At 43.9% G+C, this 27,027-nt stretch overlaps 1 protein-coding gene across 3 annotated transcripts in view; it reads left to right on the top strand.

The window, feature by feature from the left end:
* The window catches only part of LOC146866944 (importin-9-like), a 346,501-nt gene that overhangs the window by 290,678 nt on the left and 28,796 nt on the right, over window positions 1-27,027 (top strand). The window contains exons 8-9 of one of the 3 annotated variants that reach the window (XM_085603269.1): window positions 121-221; window positions 2,072-2,130. The exons of 1 other annotated variant lie outside the window; for it this stretch is intronic. In XM_085603269.1, coding sequence (XP_085459395.1) covers window positions 121-221; window positions 2,072-2,130 — 160 coding nt within the window. Of the gene's footprint in view, window positions 1-120; window positions 222-2,071; window positions 2,290-27,027 lie in introns of those variants that run through there. One more of the 3 variants, XM_085603268.1, reaches the window with a different exon arrangement.

The following is a 27,027-nucleotide window of genomic DNA, read 5'->3' as shown; positions in this document are numbered from 1 at the left end:
AGTGAACAAGCTCCTCAAACGTCTGCCTGAGAGAGAATTCAGTGATGGTGTGTTGGTATCTGAAGGAGCATTTGGTTGTGATAGTGTTATCCACGCTTTACTTGTCCTTCTGTCTTGCAGGCTGTGACTGCTCTGGTGAAGAACTTCCCGAAGCATATGGTGTCTTCCATGCAGCAGATATTGCCGATTGTATGGAATACCCTGACAGAAAGTGCTGCCTTATACCCTTTAAAAAAAAAAACACAAAAAAACTTCTCGTCTTTCTCCCATTTGATTCCTGATCTTTTTTCTTTTCTCCCTTGAGTCCTGTTCTCTGTATGTTTAGTGCTTTGTCAAGCCCTGTCCTGGTCAGTTGAGACCTCTGCCAGAGGTATCACTGTACCACATTGTCTATTCTGATTCTGTCGGTGAGTTACATCTGTGTAGGCACCAGTGTTTCGAGTTCACCTTTAAGAAACAGGGTGGGTGGGGAGAACATAGGGACCTATTTAGTAAGAGGGTGACTTTGACGAACTAAATGATGAAAGCTTAACATATTGCTCAATTTGTCGCCATTTATTGATGGCTGTGGTCTCTGAGTCTTCTTGGACGAGTTGGAGAAGATAACTAGTATGTAGTAATTAAATGGAGTTCTTGGTACTTAATTAATATTTAGAGGGATGTATTTTGAATGTAATGTGATTAAAGCAGACTGCTCTGACACAAGTGTCTCAAAGACCACCAGGAGTGCTTGAAATGTTGATACTAACATTTCTTTATGCTGTTTTAAGTACCTCATAGAAAGGTCGTCTCATTTAGGGCGATCCAAAGGCAGTGGCTAACCTAGGCTCAGCATTGTAGGACGACGCAGCTGACCCCGTAAGATTCTGAAAAGATTCTGAAAGATTAATTTCATTATGGACACTTTTTGGCAGTTGTGACAGACCGAATATGGTATTTCATTAGAGAATACCTGCTTTAGAAACCTATCTACATTCTTACATGAAGTAATTTTAGATTTCGTTTTAAACAAAGCATTAAAGACCTACCTTTCATCTGAGATCCATTCATGCCAACAGCAAAAGTTTCTTCGCTGCTTAGGTATAAAGTAGCTCGATTATACAATCTCAGCAAAACATAGGAGATTAAAAAATGTATCCTGCAATACTTATATTGATTCTCTATGATTATAAATGGTGCTAAACAAACAATCCATAGGTTAATGAATTATTTTCGCTATTTTATTGATCAGCAGGTGACTGAGGTCCTTTTAGGAAGTTCTAAGTCTGAATAAATCAGAGAGAAGTCTGCAACCATCCTTAGAAATGTCCTGGTTGCCAAAGTTTGTAGACCGCCTATAGCCTCTCTCTCGCCAGTCCAGCATTTTACCTTGAGCTCTGCCTGGGCCCATCCACTCTGTTACCCACCCCTTATATACACACTGGCCCCATATATGTTCTCACATTTCCATCCCCTCTCAGACCTGCCTCCTTTATTGAACACCAGTAATTGAGCCTATTTTGCTAGAAGTTTGAGCTTTCTATGAGTCCCCTTCTATTATAAAATGACCCCTTCTCTGCAGCTTTAGATTCGTTCTTCATTTTGATTCATGTGAATTTGCTTCTCGTATAAGATGGTGCTTCTTGGGATTTTCTTATTTGACCAATCTATACTTCCAGGTAATTCCCTTCTGGCATGTGATTGGGCTTCTCTAAATCTCTCTTATGGTGTAAAAGAATGCCTCTTGGCTGGTCTCGCCTAAAAGCCGGTGCTCCTTGGGAGGTATACTATTAAAGAAGGCCCTGCCCTTTAAGAATAAACCTTGTGTTCTATAAAGTACACAGTTTATGTTAAGTTCTCATTTACCAAACAGAGCCTTGGTTCTTAAGAGCTAATATAAAACCATGAGACTAAAACCATCATTAAAACTGAGATTTCTAGTATAATTCATATGTGCAGAATCTACACAAAGTAGCACTACCAGGTTTATGCTGCAGACACATTGTTTCAGCCCAACTACTGACCTCGCACAATTTCCACAATTGTACTGGATAATAATTAAATTAAGACTGTTTTCTTTAACGGCTCGCACTTATGTGAGAACGGAAGTAAACTACACGGAAGAGGTGGAAGATCCTGTTGATTCTGATGGTGAGTCTTACTTATATTTATCTTTGAAATGTCTTTGCTTATGCCCAGCCCTGCACTTGAAGGTCCTAGTATACTGTATAAGTTAGTGCTCGTTTTTATGATATGTTTGAGAAGTTCGGGTGCAATTCCTAGTTCCATCAGGACCTGCCAAAGCTTGCTTCTTGGGACCAAATCAAATGCTGCTTTTAGGTCCACAAAGACCGCATAAAGGGCACCGTTCCCCAAGACCACCGTCTTCCAAGAGACTTGGTTGACAGATCCCCTGTTATGCAGAGGATTTCTTAACTACTATATCCCAGCCCTAAAAAATGCAAGAGGTCGCCCATCTGGTGGGTTAACTATATGGCTAAAACAAGATTTAGGATGCCGAGTCACTCAAAGACCCAACATTAGCGACGATATTTTATCTGTAAAGATTGTTTCAAAGGATGGGATAAACCTTGAAATTTTTAATGTCTACGCTCGAGGTTTGCCGGGGGGGAAAAGTCCCCAGTAGTACAATTACTGGAAGAAACAATCGACTCTCTGCCCTCGAATTACTTACCCATAATAGCAGGCGACTTTAATGCCTCATTTGAGCCCCTGGACCATGACATATCCCAGCTTGCCGCTGAAGAAGACGCAAGCTGGGGAATTCCACCCCTTGAAATTGCACCAGTAAAAAGGTGGACAGGGGCAGCAATCCAGTTAAGTGGACTATGCTTAGGGAACCAACTGAGAGCAGCCAATGGCAGGAGCCTGTCTGACAAATGTGGTTTAAATATTTTCGACAATGGTCGTAGGGCAAGTAGAATCGATTACTTATTGATTCACATTAAACTCTGGCCCTATTTTATAGATATGGAGGTAGTCAACCGACCAGAGAGTGACCATCACCCACTAGTCTCTACATTTAACTCGTCCTTACTTGGCCTTACATTAAAGCCACAAGATATACACGAGTCAGAGCACCATCTGTCATACGATATGCGCCACCTAAAATGGGATCGGATTGCCGATGACTCGAGGGCTCTACTAGCAATTAAAGGAGAAGTCATCTCTGCACTAGAAGAATCGGGCTCATTGGTAGAGGGACAAGACCCTCATAAAAAAATAGTGGGAATACACGCAAGGCTTTTTGCGGGCCTGCGAAAATATTTCCTCAAACACGCCCCTAACAGAAACTTTAAGACTCAAAAAAAGGAGGGCTGGTATAATAACAAGTGCAGGAAAGCCCGGGACGAACTAGGTAGACCACTCAAACTGAAAGACCCAATACTCGTAAGATATGCCAGGTCATACTATGGGAAGAGTCTCAAAGAGGCAAAGGTAACCTGGGAAAATGAAATATGGAAGGATCTTCTTGAAGCTTCAAGGAACAAGAACAGTAAAGTCTTCTGGGACACATACAAATGGGACAGGGGTGGCACAGCAGAGCGTCCCCAAAATAATGTGGCACAGAACGCTTGGATAGATTATTTCAAGCCTCAGTATGCCGTGCCCCCTCAAAATTCTCTTATTGAGACTTTTCCCAATGTACCTTACAAAAAGGCTATATTTTCATTAAAGTATGTGGATAGAGCCCTAGATGGAGTGGTTAGGGGAAAGGCCCCTGGAAGGGATGGAATCCCTGCAGATATGTTTATCGACGATAGAAGTCTCTGGTCCAGTTATATCATGCGACTAGCCAACGCAATTGCCCAGGGAGCGGATATCCCGCCCTCGTGGAAGGGTGCTGAAATCGTCCCTGTATTTAAAAAAGGGGACAAATCAACCCCAAGCAACTATAGACCAATCAGCTTAATTGACTCGGTCCAAAAGATCATAGGCCGCATGTTTCTCCACATAACACAATCTTGGATGGATGATTATAACATCTTAAGCCCAATGCAGGCAGGGTTCCGCTCCCGGATAAGTACAATTGACCAAGTCTTCCGATTTGTCAACCTATATTGGAAGACGGTGGTCTTGGGGAACGGTGCCCTTTATGCGGTCTTTGTGGACCTAAAAGCAGCATTTGATTTGGTCCCAAGATTTGGTCCCAAGAAGCAAGCTTTGGCAGGTCCTGATGGAACTAGGAATTGCACCCGAACTTCTCACTGTGATCATCCGCTTGCATGAGGGAAATGTTGCCAGAGTGCGGTGGGGGGGTGCGGGAGAGGTGACCGAGGACTTCCCGGTTGGCAGAGGAGTGAGGCAGGGGTGCGTCCTGGCGCCGACCCTGTTCTCGCTTTTTGTCAACGGGGTGGCCGGTCGGCTCTCGCAGACCCCCACCGATGCGCCGGCTCTGGCAGGAGTGCGCATCCCTATCCTCATGTTTGCTGATGACACGCTGATTATTTCTAAGACCCCTAGCGGCCTGCAAAAGGCTGTCGGGTGTTTTGAAGAATTCTGCACAGAAAGGGGTCTGGAAGTAAACACGGGGAAGAAGAAGTTCATGTCATTCAATGGATCAAAATCCTTTAAAGGGAAAATATACATGAACAAGTCACCCCTGGAGGAAGTTACCTCATTCATATATCTGGGGATATCACTACAAAAAGATATGCGATGGGGAAATCAACTAGAACGCGCTGTGCTACAACATAAGCAAAAAACGGAGGCCTTGTTGACCAGATTTAAAACCTCACTCACAAAGCCAATCTCCCCAGCCTTAGAAATCTACGGAACCAAGGTCCTGGGCTCGTGCCTCTACGGGGACGAGCTCTGGGGCTTTAATAATTTGAATAGTTTGAAGGCTCTAGAAAACGCATTTCTGCGCAAAGTCACAAACCTTCCCCTCAGTACACCATTGCGACCCTTATTATTGGATTTGGGAAAAAAACCTTTGGAATATTTGGTGAATCTACGCCCAATATTATATTGGCGTCGTCTCTGGTGTACTGATGAACTAATTCATTATAGGAGTGGCTTTGCAGATATTATAGATTCTGACAGGTCCCAAAAAATATCATGGCTGCTTGGGATAAAATCTCTTTTGGGTAGTATAGGCCTGACTGAACTTTGGAAAAACCCTGCAAACACTGTTTTCCCTTCTAAAGAAAACCTGAAAAAGATGTATTGGGAATGGGTTTACAAGTTGGAAACCACCCAAGGCCTTTCTACACATCTAACATCCCGCTTTCTTGATCTAAAAGCTCATCCCCAGTTAGAGAAGTACTGGGATACTATTGAAAAAACCTCTGACCGCAAGTTATATTTTCAGTTGCGGGTGGGAACACTACCCGTTGCAGAATTCACTTCCAGATGGGGGAGGCAAGGCACTAACAATGATAAATGTTACAGATGTGTTGAAGTATGTGAGAACATCGGACACGTATTATTCTTTTGTCCAATGTACGTGGTACCCCGGAAAAAATGGCTACAACCTATTTGTAAGCTTTTGGGTATCAGAAGATATGCTATTGCCCTTCGCATTCTGTGCACAGATCCTGCTCCCCCAATATGTATAGCAGTGGCTAAGTTTCTGGGGTGGGCCTGGAGTATAAGAACAAAAGCTCTGAGGTAAATCGCCAATTTCCCCCCCCGTGGAATAGCATTGTAAATATTTCTTGCAGTAACTACCTCACGTATACAGTTAAAGTACCGGGCCAATAAAGTTATGTCTAGCAGCCGCCTGTATATTATAAGTTGATATGGGTTGGCCTCATTTTCACGTCTTGCTTTTTATTTACCTTTTAAAAAAAAAAAAAAAGTAATCAAGCTTGACGGCTATTTACATATTTAATTGCAATTTTAATATTTTAGATCATTTATATGTATTTATATGTAATGTTTGTAAATGTGCTTTTATGACTTAATTGCCGAATAAAGCTACTTGAATTGAATTGAATTGATATGTTTGTGTTCTTGCTTCTTTTCCCTCTTGGTGGTGTTTCTCTCCACAGCTTGGTAGTGTTTTAGAAAATGTTTGTTTACATTTAAAACTGAGTGTATAGACTTATAAATAGACTGTTTCATGTATATTTTAATATTACTCTGGGTTCTCCTAAAGTGCGTTCTCATCCTAAGGTGCTCTCTCCGGGTGTAGTGTGGTCGAGCAGCCTTCGGCTTATCAGAGAGCAGTGTTAAACATCTGCAGTACACAACACAGTCAATAAATGGTACACACGACTTAAGGAGATCCATGCCAATTTATGAAAATAAACTAAATCTTTATATACATTTAGGCAACCGAATCAATACGATCAGGTAAGTATGTTTCGAGATAGATATATTTGCAGGTTTCAAAAGTTGACACGTTGTGCAATTTTCAGAGGCGGCAATGTTATCCCATTGAAGAAAAACAAATACTGCATACAAGTTCTTCATAGTGACTTAAGAGACCAATCTCCTGGACTTAAAGTGAAATGGAGCAAGGTCCAAGGCAGCACCAGCAGGCCACCTCCACTGGCACTAAGGTACAGAGGTGCAATACCAGTCAGGTGCCCCGTTGAAGTCAATAGGTATCAATCCGGTCACAAAGAGGCTGCAGGTTTAGGTTTAGATTGGGGTGGGGGGGCCCAGTCCTGCTGAACTAACGGGGGGCTCAGGTCTCACAATGCTCAGGGATGTGGGGACACCTTTGGTTCTCTGCTCTTTGGGCCTTATGCAGAGGTGTTATGAGACAATGGGGTTTCTGTCACTGGCGACAGTTGCAGTAGAGGAGGGATCCTGCTTTAAGAGGCTACAGGTGGCATTGGGAAATTCGCAGCTGGTAAACCAAAGGTGTGCTTGGCATCTGGGAACCCCACTGGTACCATTGGCCCACTTCAGCTCGGGCTAAGGGGCACGAGTGCAGTGGTGCTTTCCAGTGATGGGTGTCTGGCGTTCTGGAATCCTTGCAGCTCTACTGGGGTGCCTGCAGGATGCAGGGGAGCAGCTCCGCTACTCCACGGGAGTTCCTAGGTCTCAGTGGAAGGCTGGAAGTCTTCCCAGGCTTTTGGAGGCACTGGCAGCTGCAGGATGAGTCCTCTTTAGTGCAATTGTCGAGGACAGCAGGCTGGCCGGCAGGGTTGGCACCAAGTCAGTTGCTGGTCTTCTGGTTTTGCTTTTGCAATTCTTCATCGTCCGTCTTCTTTCAGGTCAACAGGATCTAATTTCCTGGTGCCAGAGGCTCCCCTAAATACTAAATTTAGTGGCATTAGGGGAGTGTAGGGTAGTAGCCAATGGGCTACTTTCCCCTGGGGTCACTACGCCCCCTATATGACCACTTCTTGTGGGAAGTGGGCATAACACTGTCCCAGTTCTCCTAATTATGCCATCACAAAGATGGCAGACTCTGAAATTTCGTGTCCTAATCAGGCGGCCCACCTAAGGGATGGAACTAGCCTGAGGGTGAACACACCTCTGACTACTAATTTTCCTGCCTGTCCAGGTGTCAAATAGGCCTTGGTCAGAGGGGGGGGGGGCATCCTTCTGAGGGAAACCAGATTCACATACCAAAGGAGGCTGGGTCTTTTAAGCCCCCTACCTCGGAACGCACATTTACAGGTCATCCTGCTGGAAGGGGGTGTTAAACACCCTCTGCCAGAGCATGTTTTGTTCCTGACATCCTGAAAGTGCTGGCCCTCACCCCCGGGGGTCAGAAACTCGTGTGTGGTGGCAGACTGGTCACCACCAGTCAGCCAGCACACTAGTAGTTTGTAGGTTTTCAGGGGTTGCTGCTTTACTGCCCTTTGGGTGCCTGTATTAATAAACCCATCACTGGAATCCGTGTGGGTTCATTAATACAAGATGTTTGATACTAAACATCTTTGGTTTCAGTGAAGCCATTATGTAGCTGGGGGAACTCTTTTTCTCCAGTGTCCAGCACATGTGCTTAAAATGGCTTACCTGGTCGCTTGTACTGGCAATAATTGAAATGGCCAGCACAGGGGCATATCTGCTCATGCATATATGTCCTCACATGAAGTATAGTGCACCCTGCCTTATTGCTGTTAGGCCTTCTGTAGGGGTGACTTGCATATACTGTATGCAGTGTCTGTAGACATGGCACACAAGACTTTTGTCTTCAACAAGACACGCAGTCTGCAATGGCAGTCTGCATGAGTTAGGTAAGTGGTCCCTTAGGCTGGCACAATACATGCCCATGACCCCTAGGTACCTGGGGTACCATTTACTAGGGACTTATAGGGGTGACAAAGGTATTGCCAATTGGGGAACAAATGTACAGTTTTGTGAAAGTTCTGGCACTGGGGACATGGATAGCAGGAACCCAGTGCATATCCTATCAAAATTGCTTCAAATACTAGGCAAGAAGTGGGGGTGACCATGTCAAAAAGGGGCACTTTACTACACCCATTTACTAATTCTTGCATTCATAGGCATATTCCTTTGACCCATCCAGCTCCCTGGTAAGGAATGCCTCATCTGAATAAATTGTGAAACAACTAATCTAGGTTAAGGAGCCTAGACGTATTCGAAACCTTACTGAGCATGCTCTAGGGCTGCATATTCTTTATTTGTATTTCGCTGTGCATAAAGTAATGGGGATGTTAGAGTTAAGTTACAAGTGTCACTACTGTGCTTCATCTTTACCTGTTAGTATCTAAAAGCGTCTCAATTTACAGCATGGGCTTGTGAGGATTTCTGGTCTTCTCTATGATTACCATACTATGATGTACTGAAGGAGAGATGGTGGAGAAATGCTAGATCTTGTTTGCATTAGCTGGGTAGGAGATGTGTACAGAAATCGAATAAAGAAATAATCCTAAAGGAACGCAATGCTTCAAGTTGCATAACCCCATCTGTTTAATAAGCCCTGCACAGGCGTTCCAACAACAGCCTAGTCTTTAAAGGGGAGTGCAAGGTTCCTTCACAGGTAGTTATCTGCAAGGTATCTAGACTAGTGTCTGTCCAGAAGGACTATGGAAATGCATTTTTTTAACCCTTTCTGAAATGGAGTCTGTCAGCGCTGACGGCAATGTTGAATGCTAAACTGAGTATAGTCACTTATGCTTGCTGCTCCTCTCACATCAGTCCACCACAGTTAAAATAGGAGCATTAGCTGCCTTTGGACACATGTCTTGTCTTTACATTTCTGACCTTGTTCATAAGGTTGCCTGTGGAACAGGACAAGTTATCCCTTGCTGAGAAGAGGTTGTTCTCTGGTGGTCACCATGTTAAGACTCTCGAACATATTGAGGTCCAGCAGCTGCATATGGAAAATCGAGCTGAGCATTTAAAAAAAAAAAATAATCTTTCAGTTTGTTGGTGAGCTATGCATTTATAAAAGAATTGCACTGACTACGTTTGGAAATTAAGACGGTAATAGCAGTACAAAATACAGTAACTCACACATGTAGAATGTGGAAAGCAGCATTAAAAGTTCCTCCTGCTCAGAATAAGTGGAACTAGGTCAACAGTAAGCTGGGCTAATCTGACCGGGATGCAAAGCACACTCTCAGGCAGTTTGTATTATGGGTAAGAGCATTGCACACACCCTTGCAAACAGCACACGTACAGCATTGAATGCGGCACTACCTCCACTGCCAGCCCAAATTTTACTAGATGTTCTGTATGGCGAGCAATTGTACATGTTTGTCTTATAGACCGAATAGGTACAATATAGCTAGCAGAATTACAAATACAACGGGCACATCATGGGCAGCAGTGATACAAACTTCCCTCAGATGCACAGCCGACTTGCTTCCAACCCACATACTGCAACCTTCCTCTGATAGCTGCCCTAAAACCTTTATTCCCCACTGAACCTCAAACACTTTGCCGCTGATAGCCTCTCCACCTTGCATACAAAAGGCTCTTCGCAACCCACACCACTTCCAAGGGGAAGATTCCTTGTGAAGAAAGTTGCAAAATCCAACCTGCAGTAGAAATGGAGAAGAAAGATAGCTTTAGGAAGTGTGTAAAAAACATGGAGATGGATGTTTTTTCCCTGCTGCCCTAGTGAGAGTGGGAAAGTGGGGCAGATATGAATTTGCATGCAGGATATGCACAGTGCTGGATCCTCCTTCTGGAGAAAGCAAGCAAGACCTACATTTCTGTCTGTGTATCTGCTACATGAGTGAACACGCAGTTCTGTTTTTACCTACCCTAGGCATAATTATGCTCATCTTCCATCTGACCATAATTCCCAAATGGTGTCTTAGCATTAAAGCATGGACCACTGAATCTCTGAAGAAAAATAAATGTTGGGTAGGACCGCTGTTAGAAATGAGGTTTCTGGTTCTGAGTATACCCCCTGTACAAGCAGGAACCACCACTCTAGTCAGGTTGAGCTAGATGCATCCTAAAAAATAATGTATGCTCACACTCTGGTAGCTTGGCACAGAGCAGTCGGGCTTATTTAAAGAGGCAATGTGTAAAGTATTTGTGCTGTTGCGAGTTCCCTTTAGGGCTCACTCAGTTCTCCCTTATTTTAGCCGGTTGCAGGCCGCTTTGCACACGTTGCACTCAGCACGTTTGTTTTTGTGCCACTATTATTTTAGTTTAGCAAAGCATTGCACATGTTTGTTTATGGTTCTTCTCTCTAGGACTCTGTCTGAACATCTCATACAAGGTCAACCAACACTGTGCCTCTCTTTTATGCTCGGTTAGCAACATAGCTTTGTATTTAGACACACCATACATTCACATCTGCTGTTTTCAAAAAGACACCTTTTATCATATACACCGAGAAGTGCCATTTGAAAACCTAACGGGGATTTCTTGCAGAGGAGAGGTCCTGAGACTAAAGCGCCAGCCATACGCATTCTGTGATTCAGATTACCTAACAATAATACAGGTATGGGGTTTGGTTCTAATCCTAGAGATCCATGATATATCACTGTGCCCCATAGTGAGGATAGGCAGATATATCTTTAAACATGGTAGGGCTTCTCATTGCATGTAGTTAACTTGTGATGCTACTCGCTTTGCTGGCATGCATGTTTTCTACTTGCAGCGTTTTATAATAGAGCACAATAGTTTCAATAAACATTATAAACTGTTCTTGTGTCTTTGTTTTGTTTATTATGGACATGCATGAGTGAGAAAACAAAATGTGTCGGTCTGTTTCCACGTTTCCCTGAGGGGTCCTGTTCACTGTGGAAAGGTTTGGAGGGCAGGGAAGGCACTATGAGCTTGTTTGGATTGGGTTTCATAGGTTATAATTTGTTATTGTGACCCAGTCTCTACATACTGATGTTTTGTGATCCCAGGCATAGTTCTGATTTTACAGAATCCCTGTAACATGGTGCCTAACACTTGGTACTGTACTTATTGCACAGGTCTCCTGAGTAGTCCTTGTGTGTGTGTCTATAATAGCCCCTACACCTACCACTGGAGAAGTCTGTGGTTTTGGGGATTGATCCTCCACGCTGTTAAAGAAGCACCAAATTCTGTAGTTTTGCAAGATCAAAAGTGTGAAAGGATAACCCATTTTTGTGTTGAACTTTGCTTCCATTTCTTTTAATAATGGCTGCACCCGCTGTTGTCATTCCTGTTAATTACAGACCCGCTGTCCCTGCACATGTAATGCATCATGGACTTACTAATGGAGGTGGTGGTTTTTATCTTTGTGGTCGAATCAAATGATGCTTCTCATTTTGAAGTGTTTTATTCTTGGGTTGATTTTCCAGCTGTAGTTGCTAATTCAAACACATTTCATACATGCACTACTCCTGCACCACCAGGTCATTACAGAGCTTATGTGCACATGGAAATACCACTGTCTTACTGGCAACACAATACTTTGTTCCTTGGCGCCCTCCTTCGTGCACCAACACCTGTACTCCTGGGTCCCCTTAGTAATGATGGTGAGACTTGGCCAGCACTAGCTGGATATACTCCGTCCATTAATGTAGCTAATCTCAATCTTGTACGAACATGTGCATTATTTCTTGCATTGGTTACACTATATAGACGCTTGAATTGGTATGTTTCATGCACTTTGTTGGATGTGCCACCACGGCCTGGCCTGCTAGGACAAGCACAGTTGTCTGCAGTGCCTATAATAAGTACTGTAATTGTTCATTCAGTTATGAGAAAAATTAGGAAATGGCAATTAAGATTGCCCAAAAAGACCAACTTGAAGCTCTGTTTCCCCTTACAGGGATCACAAGACAAACACAGAATATTAATTATGTGCTTACCACATGGAATGGTTCCTGGATTAGGTGACGGCAAATCACGGGGTTCAGTCTTTGCCACTGTATATTCCATCAGTCATGGCACTCGGTTCATGTTAGTCTTGCTGCATGTGTTGAAACAAATGCAGAATGAGCACGGGAAGCTGCTGCCCTAGATTTGGGGATGAAACTAACGGGAAACTTTCCTGTTGTGTCTGCAATAATCTTGTCAACATTAATGGTGAAGCGGCATCTCTGGCTGTATGCCAGAGGCTTGTAGCGGTCGCACAAGCAGACTGTGAACATGAGCAACCTATAATTATTGGTGAGGAGTACACATCCATAGGACGCAATACTTTTGGAATCAGACCTATTAAAGTACCTCTTGGCAAGGCAAAGAAGCTAAGCAAAACCATGAGTTTGTTAAAAAATCATAAGATAAATCTAAACAAATACAGAAAGGGACACCTCACCGTGGTTCTCCACCCCAGGAGCCCTCTAAGAGATGCAACTATTTTTGTGATTGCACTAAAATCAAGGCTCCAGACAGGTATCAGAGTTCGGAAACATGTTCTCCTCGTTCCTTGCAGCACACATCTGAAAAACAATACGAGGGAGGATGGTGCTCTGAGTGCAGAGAAGAAGAGTATGTGACGCCGAAAAGACTCGTCTGACGTAAAGATAAGGAGCAAAACTCTCCTCCCTTTAAACCCCAATTTCCGAAAAACAAAATTGTGGTAATCACCACAAAATAAGCCACAGACACTGAGAACCCTCCTCCTGAACAGGAGTTGGGCAGTGACTCTCCTTGACAGGGCGGCAGAAGTCACCATAGTGCACCCGAATCTCCAGGAGTTTCTGGCAGCGAAAGCAACTGATAGCTTCTTTACAGTTGAAACCCCAGATAGGTGCGAAGCTCCTCCAGATAGGTTACATGACTTGGATATACAAATTGAGGGTGACCTACAATGCACCATTAAAGTAATCTTCCGGGAGAATTTAACTTTCTTATGACATCCCCACTCTTTTGTCCAAAGATCCCCACAGGGTGAGGATGTCATGCTTCCTTCATTTTCTGCTCTTGTCTCTGATGAGGTCAAACAAGCTTATGCTGCAGAATGGGCTCTTTACAAGCCCTTGCTTTATACCGTGATCATGTTGGCTGGGATAAAGAGACTCATCATATCATACCCATAAGGTCCAGCCACCACAATATCCCAATGAAACTAGATGCTAAGGCACCTGTTAAAGAAATACTCTCGCAGTTGGAGTACCAGGGTGTCATTGAACCCTGTATCTCTCAGATGAATAATCCTCTGCTGTTGGGAAACCAGTTCATTCATATCGAATAGTCTTAAGCGACAGGCATTTAACCAGCCATTCACGCACATTTGCAATACAAAATACACACAGTACGGTAATAATTAACCATACAGTTCGTAAAAAATACAAAACGACCTTGGATATTTCCAGCGCTTTTTTTCATTCACAATATAGCCCCTGAAAGCAGAGATTGGACACCCTTCTCTATGCTTGGCTTTCAAAGCAGATATGCAAGTCTCCCTAGGGCTTAAAAGATTGGCCCGGGATTATTTGCTGCCAGCATTGTCAAGTCTACTTGATATTGACCCGGATGCATTGTCTTATGTAGATGATCTCTACCTCACAGACGATGAATTAAACCCACTCTTGGCCAGAGTGGATTGCATAATTTTAGGATTCACTGGATATGGCTAGAAGTTAAACCATCAGAAATTGCATATCTCATTTCGAAGTGTCCTTTTCTTAGGAAATGAACTTGCACATGAGTATAAGAGTATTGCCCCTCAGGTTTTGGAGAAGTGTGCGCAATTGCAATCTCCAAATGCATTAAAGAAACTGCAATACTTATTAGGATTCCTTAACTTTGGCAGAATATACATTCCTGATTTTGTCCAATGCATTAATTCACTATATGAATTGATTCGGCCTGATTTTTCCTTAACACTTTGGACATCAGAACACAGATACACTCAGATCTTCACATTCTGACTTGCTTGTCTCATGTCACTTACATACACAAATTAATACTGCGAACATAGTTATCTGTGCTTTACCGGGTGCAGTTGGATTCACCTATATCACTTAAAATGAAGATGAGCCTTTGCCGATAGCATATAAATCGCATAATTTATATTCCAGTGCAGAAATATGCTGCAGTGCAGATGGCTATTCTTAAGGAGCAGCCACTTGCACAAGGGAAATGCATTATTGACGTTACTTATGTGCTGGCCCTAGAGGCTGTGACAAAGGCTAGCGTTCTCAACGCTAAATTCCTCTATCCTAGATTAATGCATTGGGCAACATCCTTAACAGCTGTTGATGTGCCTTGACCCGTCTTTACAGACACCAGAATTCTTGCAGTATGAGTATGTTTAGCCCATGCCCAATTTGGTCTTACCTCTTGAACAGTATAAACAGATGGTTTATACTGATGGTTCAGCTCAACCTGCTATAGGCACTAAACTGCAGTATTCCGCTGCGTGCCACCGTTGCTGGTGTGATCCTGGGTGGAAATTTCAAACCACAAATAACTCTCACCCAGTTCTTAGGGTACAGCACTGCACAGTTGGCTGAACTAAAAGCTATGCTCCCTGAACTTGACCATACGGATCCTGAATTCCAGACACTTACTCTTGAGTGATTCGTATTACTATGTACAGTTCTTTAATGGCGTCAGAATGGATAAAAAAATTCTAACGGCAGCACAATCTAGCAAAAATGTCTTTGGGTTAAAGTGGCAGACTTCGAAGATAGGTTGCCATAGGATAATGTTATACATACATAGTCATCACCGTATGGTTGCACACATTGTAGGAACTTCTTTGGCTGATGAAGAGGCCAAATCTGCAGTTGCGACTGCCAGTGTTGATGCAATTACTCGTTCTAAAACAAGAATAGATTTGGATATTTTAGCTGCGGTTAGAGCTAATAAAAACTGCACCCCCTTGCCTAAGGGATTTCCATCTAAATATATCTACCACTAGAGTGAATAAAACATTCCTTTTGTAACTATTCCAGGAGTTGATTCCCAACCAAGACAGCAGACTAGCTTTAGTGATAGGTGCGCAGAAAGTTAATGCTTCTACACATGCAGTTGTGACTGCCATAATTTCGCTGCTACAGCAACGTTATTGATGTCATGGCTTTTATCAACAGCCCAAAAATGTCCTTTTTTTGACAAATCAAAGCTTCCTCCGTGGCTCGTCCACCGCACACCTATTAATTTCTAACAAACTTTTTGGCTGCATTCATTCGGACCACTGTGGTCCTTTCATTTCAGATACGGTGTATAAATTTATCCTAGTTGCAGTTGATTATTGCTCCTTGGTTCCTCTGGGTTTGGCCACAGCATTCAACTGACACTTGCACTGTTATTAAAGACATGCAAGTCTTTATCGGGACACATGCGTGCAGTACATTCCACTTGGACCAAGGCCCGGCTTTCGCTTCTAAAGCTTACCAGGACACTATGGCATCCCTGGGTGTACAGGTGCAGTATTCTTCTCTATATAGGCCTGAGGGCAATTCTGTTGTGGAGAGGATGAAGCAGTCCTTCACAGCTAGAGTACTAGGCACAGGGCGTAGTTGGATCCACCACTCCTATCGGTTTAGCAGGCTCTCAACAATCTACCAAAAAGATCTCTTGGTGGCCGGACCGCTTACGAGGTCCTCTTTGGCTTCAAAATATTGTTTCCAGGACTTGACGGTCCAGACATTCTGGCCGCTGCACGCCCTTTGATGTAAATAAACGTTGTACTGTCTTATAGGACTTACAAACGATCTGTGACAGCCAATCCAATGAGCAGTTGAAGACGCCTTCCTCTGCAAGAATCAAGGAGAAACCATAACCTTCCAGCTGGATTCCGCAAGTTGGGGGATCTTGTGCGAGGGAACGTGGCAGTAAAGGAGGAGTTTGGCCTGTTACTAAGCACCGCTGTTTGTACTTGGCATTCAAGGTACAGGAACTGTAATCTTTACACTGCTTCCTTGTTCTAAAGACAATAGTTTTGTCTCCATTGATAACATCAAGTTACATCATGTGGCTGATTCTCAACAGTAGGCCACGAGGAGTCCTTGGTAGTTCAATAACTCCTCTCGCTACCATACAGGAAATTCCTCTACAGCTAGTGAGCACCACCGAGGCGGGTTCTCTCCTGCTGACGGAAGCAGAGAATTCACATCTATCCATACCTGCAACCGCTAAAACTGCCAGCAACTCGACTGAAGTGAGTATGGAACTTTCTACTGTACCTACCTCATTTCATTTCATCTGCAGCTGATGTCGTTAATACATATCACTCTTGGATTTTACAGATTCTTTAAATGTACCGGTGGCACCAGTTTTTCGGCAAACTGCTTCTGGGTATTTTGTGGGTTGAGATGATTTTTCATCAAATTGTTTTGATGATTCTTCCGTTTTAGACACTCCTGCTGCACGGATCTGTTTTATTTTCATGGCTGAAACTCCCTTATCTGGCCCCAACTTGGGTATTTGGATAACTCTTTCCTTGGTTTTTCTATTCCTGCGGATTGGATTTTGTGTTTTTGTCTTGCTGATTAATGGCCACGATCTTCCAGAACGCTCTGCTGCAGAACTGGGCGACAGTGTGTTGGCCCCCCACCCTTCTTCTCATGAGCTAAGAAAAGACTTGTCCCTCGTGAACATTTATCTGTTCCAGCAAATGGTGGAGTTGTTTGGCATAAAGCTCTTTTTGACCTATTCGGTCCTACAGAGATCCTGCAGATTCCATATGTGTTTAGGTTTTCTATGGGAATGTGATGGTACCTGGGTTATATTGTGATGATTGGGATGTTGAAACAGTAAACAGTAAACGCCATGCTCTCATTGTTGGAATATGATATGGTTTTCTAATCAGAGGATGTGTGCATTAATTCTGCAAACTATTGTGAGATTTTCTGTTACCATCATTTTGAACATCATTATTTACGTAGAGTTATGGTTCGACACACAGTTTCTAATTATATGCAATGGGAACATTGACCAACTGTCAAACAAGAAAGTTCGAAAACATACAAAGAAAAATGTACATATTTTTCAGGTTATGACAAGTCCGATCCAACGTCCTTTTAGCTCAGACTTGTCCCTATACCACCGAAAAAATATATGCTTACGCAAACCAAATTAATCTATACGTATTCATTTGTTACAAAATTAGTTGGGCAAGGCTGTGATTATTGGAAGAACACCATTGACTTGAAATCCTTTTCGGGTACAAAATCCTGGCAGGTCCAGGGTATGGATACTTTATTTCGAGCCTGCTTAATTCCAACTCAAATAATTTTTCTGAATGACACCGTTCAGCAGACTGCATGTCTAGGATTGGCTAAAATTAAAGAAATGAATGTACTAACCATTCCTTACTTTGCACAGTTTGAAAATTGGCAACATTTAACAAGTTTCACTGCTGACCAACTCGTTAGTATGTTACAGAATTGTATATTTAACACCACACTTTCAGATCCTCACGAGTGGTTATTGTGGCCAGTGGACATAAATGGATGTCATGCCTGGTTATTGTAACTCCACACCGGCGTTTAAAGCTAGTCGACCTGATTCTCGTTATTCCCAATTGCAAAACTCAGGAATGTTTACTACCTATTCAGTGGAAAAATTATCAAAGGGTTAGAACACTCTACGCTGCAGTGAAATATCTTTCTCTACTATCGGAGGACATGCACCTATCTGATTTTCCGTCAGTCCTAAATATCTGCATACAAAAAGATGTATTTATGCCACATATAATTAAATTTGTTAATTGTCTCAAATGAAAGCTACTGCACGTTTAAGACAAATTGATCAAGATCATTTTGGTAAGTGCTTGCTGTTAATACTATTAATACGTCTTCTCGCATTTGCAATTTGAATAACATTGTGTCATCTGTTATTGATATCATGCAGAGTGATCTCTATTCCTTGTACCATCTGCAAAGTCAGGTTAGATCCATCATGCAGTTTATTTGGACCCTTCAAACCCTTAAAAATGGTTGCATTACCTTAATTCTAGCCAGCTATTCATGCCTTTCAATCTGACACATAAGCGACTTATGGCAAAAAAAGCTACATCATATACAATGTTACATCTTGAAGATAGAAAAAACTCCCTTTCACTGTAACAAACAGCTTCCGCTGTATGGTTAATACATGGCTTAATATCTCTGCCAATTTCAACATTTCAATTTGCAGCTGGCGTGAAACGTTTCCCTGTCGGCAGATATGAGCCCCGCAGAGACAGCTTGATTCATGAATATGTTCCCTCCCATTTTCTTATTGCTGTGAAAGTGCAAATAAGGAGTTCTTCCTTACTGGAAAGTAATGTGACTCCTCTGTTAGACATTTACTTATTTGTCAACACGTTACCATTCATGGTGCATGTAATGCTTCTGTAGCAAATCTGGTCTGTTTACTAGAAGGAATCTTCTATAATTCCACTTATTAAAGTTCTTTGAAAAGGAAGTTCTTCAATATTAAATTATCACAAATTCTGTGGAATAAAAGCTGGGATCCCATATATTTTCTAATTATAGTTTCCTGCATTGTCACCTGCTGCAATAGCGTGCTGTTCCCACCTCCGCAAGGAGGTTACAATAGTTCGTTGTGGTCTTTCATTCCAATTTTGAAGGCAGATTTTAACAAGTTAAGCATGCTCAGAGCACTATTGTTTCATAAAGAAGTAGCCCTAACAGCTCGATTAAACTTCCGAATTACAAGTTGCAAAGACATCCTGTGAAATACAGTCCTTGTTAAACACCAACCTCCCAATACATTTCAGCAAATTAGTTCATTGCATTTTTTTTTTTAATAAATCTGTTTATTGAACTTAAGCAACATAGTCATGCTTTACAGTTACGTGTGTCGTACGTCATATTAGTAAACATATTTTAAAGGCAGATGTACAGTATTTTCGCTATGGCGGGCAATCTTACCATTCACGCAGTGGTATTTATATCATACAATGTTCCTCTGGCGTTGGGACATTTGGGGGCTCGCACATTCCCCCCCGAAACACATTCCATTTAGACCATATTGCAATCCATTTTTTGGGGCACCCCTGAGCCACATAGATTGTTTTCTCTCTCAACATACACCAGTCCATGTCCTCTTTCCATTTCTTCAGTTTCGGCGGCACGGTGGCACCCCATGCCTGCGCTATGTAACGCTTAGCAATCATCTGCCCCAGAGTGGCCCATATTCTCCCCTTCACATCGAGATCTGTGGGCTCCCAGATGTTCAACAAGCATCTCTTGGCCTCGGGCATAAGAGGGACTCCCCATATCGCGCTCATACATTGCAATTTATTTTTCCAGTAGCCTTGAATTAACGGGCATTCCCAAAGAATGTGCATGAACCCGCCTTCCATCCCACACCGTCTCCTACACTGCCCGTCTGTGCTTTTGCCCATAATCCTTAATTGCTTCTCTGAGAGGTAAACCCTGTGTAGGATCTTGAGTTGGACTAGCTTGAGTTTAGCGGATATGGCCACATCCTTTGGCGATGAGAGCGCCTCCTGCCATTCCTCATCGTCCATTTCAAGGCCATCCCTTACCCATTTCTCCCGAAGTGCAGTGAGGGGATCAGGGGTATTATGAATAAGTTCATTGCATTTTTAATGCATCTAATACTGCCGACCTTGCTCACTTTTAATGATCTTGGTTCTGGCATAGTCAGTTCCTACCGGAAAATCTTTGGAGTAATACTGGCTTTTATTCATTCCCTTTGTTCTAGGTTGTTCTGGGTCATCCTATTGGTGTTATTACTCATTTGAGGCCTTTTGCTTCTATATTTTGCTCCTCCGCAATATATGTTCTGTCTCGAAGCCCTCTGGAACTACTACCATTCCTGTTATGTTGTGAACATTTGGTAAAGTTTTTGGGAATCTTACTGCTCCAAGAACTGGATCTTGATTGGTCATTGACATTCCACCCTGTCTAGTGTACCTGCATCCAACCCGTGTTTCATTGATTGTTGCCCCTTCGAATGGGCCCTGGATATTTGCCTGGCTCTTCAAATGCTGGTTCCTTTGGACATGAACCTGTTGAGGAGTCCTCTAATGACCAATTTTGATGTTGTCTCATAGGCTTGCGGCTGCTGCACAATGCCGGGTATGAGCCCCTCCTTTCGCAGGAGGGGAGTGCTTCGTCACATGACTCATTTAACTTTAGCTCTAATAGCACGGATGCAGGTTGCCCGGTTACTTCCTCAGCATCGACTGATACCGCGGATCATGTCTGTTCTCTGGATGATTTGACCTGGGCTATGGTGGATTCATTGTATTGTATTGTATTAGTTTCTGATATAGCGCAGACTGCCACCCTACGGGTATCCTGGCGCTTAGACTTGAGTATGACCACCATATGAGCAGACCAGATTAACAGTGGAGAAAACTAAAGTTCAGTCCTTGGGAAAAAGCCAGGTTTTCAGACTCTTTCTGAACTCGGTCAGGAAATTGGCTTGTCTAATGCTCTGGGGTAGCTCGTGCCATAAGTGTGCTGCAGCCACACTAAAAGCTCTACCCCCCCCATCCTAGAACGCTTAAATCTGGTAGTCGTCATCAGGTTTGCACTGGAGGAACGGAGCTGCCTCTTGGGGTTGTACCAGGTAAATTTCTCCAGCAGTGGGACTGGGCCCAGATCATGTGCTGCTCTGTATACAATACAGAGCGATTTAAAACAAACCCTTTCCTTAATAGGCAGCCAATGGAGATCTCTCAAGGCCAATGTTGTAGAAGACCTGCTTTGCCTATTTAGCACCAGCTTTGCTGCCATGGACTGGACTCTCTGCAACCCCTGAAGGATGTATTGTGGAGCTCCCAAATACAGGGAGTTGCAGTCGTCCAGCCTACTCAGCACTATGTTCCTTACTACAAGGGAGCGCGAATTCTTTGGGAGTAGCGGGAGAATCTGCCGTAGCATGCGCATCAAAGAGAAGCACACACTAACGGTTTTGTTGGCCTGTGACTCCATTTGGAGATTATCTACCAGAACCCCCAAATAGCTCACCGTGTTGACTGGAACCAGGGGTTACTCCTCTGGAGTGAGCTTGAACTCCAGTGATAGATGCTGGGACATTCTGGCAGTGGAACAGTATACCACCTCTCTTTCCCCCCCATTAAATTTTAATTAATTTTTCCTGAGCCATCCAGCAGTCTGACGCATACACTCCTGGAACGTATCCATGGATACCGCTTGTTTCCCTTCCAGGGAGAACACCAGGTGAGTGTCGTCAGCATAGTTGACCAAATCAATTCCGAAGGATTTGATAATGGGGAACAGGGGCCGTAAATAGATATTAAAAATAATAGGGCTGATCGCAGAGCCCTGCGGTACCCCATGGTGTACTGGAGACTTACTGGAAGTGAACGATGTCATGGTCACCACCTGTTGTCTTCCTGATAGATAGGACTGTAGCCACTGTAAAGCCCGTCCTTTCACCCCTATCTTCTCCAGTCTTTCCACCAGTACTGTATGGCTCACCGTGTCGAATGCGGCCGACATATCTAATAACACTAGGACGGTAGCATTCCCATTGTCGACTCGCATTTGTAAGATGTCCATTACGGTTGCCAGAGCAGTCTCACTGCCGTGACCTGGGCGGAACCCAAATTGGTCCCTATCCAGCAGATGATTATCCTCAAGGTAGCATGATAAGGTTTTACTGACTGCTTTTTCCAAGATTTTAATTGGATATGGCAGGAGGGAGGTGGGTCTAAAATTTGCTGGAATCGTAGGGTCCAGTGAGGATTTCTTAAGCAGAGGTGTCACAACTGCCTGCTTCCAGACCTCCGGAACCACTCCTTCTTCCAAGGATTGGCCGCAGATCTGTCGCAGCCAGGTCAAAGTTGCTTGACCGAATGCTTTCCAGATTCTATGTGGGAGGGGGTCAAGAGGGGAGCCAGAGGATACACTGTAAGCCAGGTTATTAAGAGTCCTCCGTAAGGGCTTGAAAGTTTTCCAGGGAGGTGTTCACCCGGGGTTCTTCATCCAACTTCCGGGGAGTATTATCCTGATCACTAATGTTGTTGGGATGAAGATCTCCAACAATTTTGGCAATTTTTTTTCAAAGTGAGAGGCAATCTCGTCGCAGAGTTTCTGCGATGCAGCCACCTTATTGCTTATACAGGTTGGGCTAGAGAGAGCCCTGAAGATATTAAAAAGAGCTTTAGTGCTGTTAGGTGCTTGTAGAATAGAATTAGCATAGAAGTCTGCTTTTGACTTTGAGATAGACTCCTTTTATTTAACCTGTGCTAATTTCAATTTTTTCTTGTACCAAGTAGTTCTTTCTCCATTTCCTCTCAGCTTTCTTACATGACACTCGCAGTAGTTTCAATTCCTCATTATACCAGGGGGCTGAGGCTTTATTCCTATTTTTGAGTCTTTTTACTGGGACTAGCAAGTCCAGAGTGCCAGCTATATGGTTACAATATATTTGATAGTTTTCCTCTACGGAGATGGAAGGGGCAAAGAGATTTAAGTTTGGAAAGGTCGGATGGGTTCTGTTTTTTTCCAATTTGGCCCACTCTCTTCCCTTTCGGTATGTCATCGAACGGTTATTATCCTCTGATCTGGGTATCTTGACGTTAAAATGGATTAGATAGTGATCAGTCCAGCTTTGTGGCAGTATGTCTGTCACTTCAGTCTCGGTCTGATTGTCGAACAGGAGATCTAAAACGTGCCCCACTTGGTTGGTTGCTTGTTGTTTTACCAATTGTTGTAAGTTGAGATTCGCACATATGTGCATTAAGTCTCTAAAGTGGCTGCCTAAATTTCCGTTATCCCATAAGTTAAAATCCCCCAATAGAATCATTCTGGAATGGGTTACGGTCAAATTAGTAATGGTATCCAGAAGTACTTGATATTGGGTATCTTGTCCTGGGGGTCTATAGCAGACCATTCCTGTGAGTAGCCTGCCTTTGGCCTCCTGCAGCGAGAAACCCAGGAGTTCGATCCCTGTAACATCATCTACCTTTAGCGGAGCAAAATTCCACTTTTCCTTGAAAATCACTCCAACCCCTCCTCCTCTTCCAGTAGCCCTCGATTTATGAAAGATTTTATAACCTTCTAGGCAAGCGAAACCCATTTCTACAGAGGAGTCGGTACTAGTCCATGTCTCTGTTAGAAATAGGACATCCAGATCCATGTCTTCTATCATGAGAGACACCTCCAGGTGATGTTTTATCAGGGATCTACTATTAATCAGCCCGCAGTTTAAGTGCTTTTTATCATGACCCGTGACAGGTGGATAATAATGGTGTCCCCTATCCTCTCTCTTACCTATGTTAAGCATCTGTTTCCTAGAGTATTTTATCCTACCTTGTTCTCTGTCAGAACAGGCATCATGGCTGGCGCTAAGTGCGTCCGAAGCGCGGATGGTCCGGCGCGCCCGCTGCGCACCCACGGTGTGCGCGCGCAGTGCGCTTGCATTGTCTGTCCTATATAGGCAGGCAAGTGCAGTGAGCCAGACACTAGAGCGCAATCCAAAATGGCGCTGAGTAAGGTGGCGAGTAGACTCTAATCCCCACACCCAAGATGACGCTGATGACTAGTTGAAAGGCCTTGATTCCCGCTAAGCAGCGGGTGAACTGAAATAATTTTATGTGCGGGTAAGTGGACTTAAAGCAGTTTTTATTTCCAAAAATAAAGTATTAATAACAGTTAATTTTCAAAATACAATTCCCCAGTTTCACAATACGGCAGTACGCTTGCCCTCGAGCAAGTGGTCAGAGTGGTATCTGGTCAATCAAAGTCTGGTCTGGTCTTCGGAGTTGGAGTACATCCTGGATTCACTTTGTCTTGAGCTCATGGGAAACATCATAGATATCTCCAACACACCTTAATCTGGCTACATTCCCAAATTGACATGTTATGCTTTTTATTATTACGGTTGTAAATCTTTTTCTAATAACCTCTCTATTAGCAAAGCATTGCATTTTCTTAGCTTGTTCTATATGATGTTTATCTAGTTGCTCCGTTTGTTACTTGCCTGACCAAAGAGGGGGTGTCTTGAGTTCCCTTTAGGGCCCACTTAGTTTTCCCTTATTGTAGCCTAACTGCGAGTTGTAGGCTACTTTTCACATGTTGCACTTAGCACGTTTATTTTTGTGTCATGATATTACTTAAGCAAAACACTGCACATGTTATTGTTATTGGTTTTCTCTAGGACTCTGTCTGAACATCTCGTACAAGGTCAAACACTGTGCCCTCCCTTCTGTGCTTGGCTAGCAACTTAGCTTGGCATACATTCCCAGAGGGGGATTCTTGCAGAGGAAAGGTCCGGGGACAAACGCGCCAGCCTTGCGTATTCTGATTAGCAGATTACCTAACAATAATTCAGGTATGGGGTTCGGTTCTTATCCCAGAGATCTGTGATACATCACTGTGCCCACGTAGTGAGGGTAGGCTGAGGCAGATACTTCTATAAATATGGTTGTTTTATAATAGAGAATGATAGTTTAAAATGGTTTTAAACATTGTAAACTGTTCTTGTGTGTTTGCTTTGTTTATTATGGACATGCATGAGTGAGAAAACAAAAGGTGGCAATCTGTTTCCATAGTTCCCTGAGAGTACTCTAGGATTGTAATCTGGGGTGCCAATTTATCTGTCACTTCAGGAAGGTTAGAAAGGCTGGGAAGGCACTGTGAGCTAGTTTGGATTGGGGTTCATAGGTACTGATGTGGTATGTTGGCTCAATCCCTATATACTGACATTCTGTGATCCCAGGCTTAGTTACACAGAATTCCTGCAACAGTGCAACATGTGTGCACACAGTAACATAATGAAAACACTGCAAAATAATAGAAAAATAGATCATATTTTTATGAGGCACAAAAGACCAAAACAACAAAAATCCAATAAGTAGAACCGCAGTTATGAATTTTTAAAGATTAAATGAAATTATATTGCATAGAGTCATAAAACGCCAACAAGGGACATCTGGTCGCTCTATACCAGGGTAAATCCAAAGTTCAAGCCAACCGCAGTGTAAGGCAGGCTGGCTACAGGACTCGCGCATGCCCGGCTGAAAAAGTACCCTTGATGGAGCAAGCGTCGAACTCCGGTGTGTCTTCGTCGAAAAACTCTTTTACGATGCAGGTGCTGCATTGTCTAGTCGCGCTATTTGGCCTCTATCCGTGCAGTCAATGCCGTCGTCTATCAGCTCCTGCATCGGCGTCGAGGGGCAATGCGTTAGTTCAGATTGGCACAAAGTAGTCACTGTGTTGATTTTGATTGTTCTGTGCAGCAGAAGTCACCTTTCAAGGTCCCAGGACTGGTTTGACACCACTTGGCAGTGCAGGATTTACAAATAGCTGAGTCCAGGTGCTGTTGGATGATTGAAGGAAGTCTTTGATGGCCCTGAGACTTCAGAACAGGGGACAAACCAGCAATCCCTTGGAGTCACTCTGGGTTCAAGTGAGGTGGGTCCAGTCCTCAGCAGGACAGAGATCATCAGGCAGCAGGGCAGCACAACAAAGCAGAAAAACAGTTCTTCCAGGACAGCCATCAAGCAGAGTGGCAATCTTTGGAGCACAGCTGTCTTTACTCCTGACAGAGTTCTTCACCGGTCCAGTACTGTGGCTCAGGTTCTGGTGAGGACATTGAGGGCAGCCTCAAAGAGGAGGACATCCTGCTAGCCAGGTTGACCAAAAGATTAGACCTAGAGACCAGACTCCTGGCTCTAGAAAAAGAACATTCTTGGTAGGTGAAGGCAAACAGGTCCTCCGGTGATTTTGAGGTTGGTGGCTGCAGGACACACCAGGATTTCGCAGGAGCAGGTTCGAGGGGAGACAGGCCGGCATGACTGGGGCCACGTCAGTGGGCGCCCCCTTGTTAGCTCTGCAAGGCTCTTCGGTCCTCCTTCTTATCTTTCTTGTTGTTTCTGGATCTGAGGAAGCAAGGTTCAGGGTGCCCCCTAAATACTAGATTTAGGGGTGTTACAGGTAGGTAGAGGGCAGGGACCAATGGGTCTCTTACCAGGGGTGGGTACACCCCCTATTGTGCCACCCTCCAGTGGGAGGGGGGAAGGAGCCTGTCCCTGGTTGGATCCCCCCATCCTTAAGATGGCAGGGGCTTTGAGTTGTGCTTCACCTCGCCTCCCCCACCTGAGGGCTGGAGTTGGCAGAGGTGGGCACACCTCTCTCCCTCACTTGTTTTTCCCGCTGGTTCTCCCGCCCAAAGTGGGGGGCAGGACCAGTGGGGACCAGTTGCTGAAAGCAGCAAGTGGTCTGGGGAAGCTCACAAAGGCGGCATGCCTTTGATGCTTCTCCTTCGTGAACCCTGCCCATCCTGGGGGAGGAGGCTTGGCACCTCGTCCCAGGATGCAAATTGTTTCAGGCCCCAGAGAGCAGCAGGCTCTCAACCCAGGGGTCCAGAAACATAACTGGTGGTGGAAGCTGAAAGCAGCCACTCAGCTTGGACACTAGAGGTGGGTTCGTTTTCGGAGGGCATCTCTGAGATGCCCTCTGTGTGCATTTTTCATTAAATCCCACACTGGAATCAGTGTGGGTTTAATGTGCTGAGAAGTTTGATACCACACTTCAGTTTTCATTGTAGCCATTATGGTGCTGTGGAGTTCGTAATGACAATCGCGCAGCACCATATTCTCATAATGGCAGCACTGCACTTACAATGTCTAAGAATGGACTTGGACACTGTAGGGGTATAGGGCTCATGCACCTGCACCCTCACCACTGGTATAGTGCACCCAATTAGAGGGGTGACTCATCTATGCCAGGGCAGTGGGTTGTAGGCATGGCACACAGAGGTGGGCCATGTCGAGTCTTCACTTTGTTTTGCACCAAAACATGCAGCCTG

This window comes from Triturus cristatus, chromosome 1_2 (assembly GCF_964204655.1).
Source record: "Triturus cristatus chromosome 1_2, aTriCri1.1, whole genome shotgun sequence".
NCBI lineage: Eukaryota > Metazoa > Chordata > Amphibia > Caudata > Salamandridae > Triturus > Triturus cristatus.
Note: the sequence above shows the minus strand (reverse complement) of the source record. Positions and strands in the feature narration are given on the sequence as shown.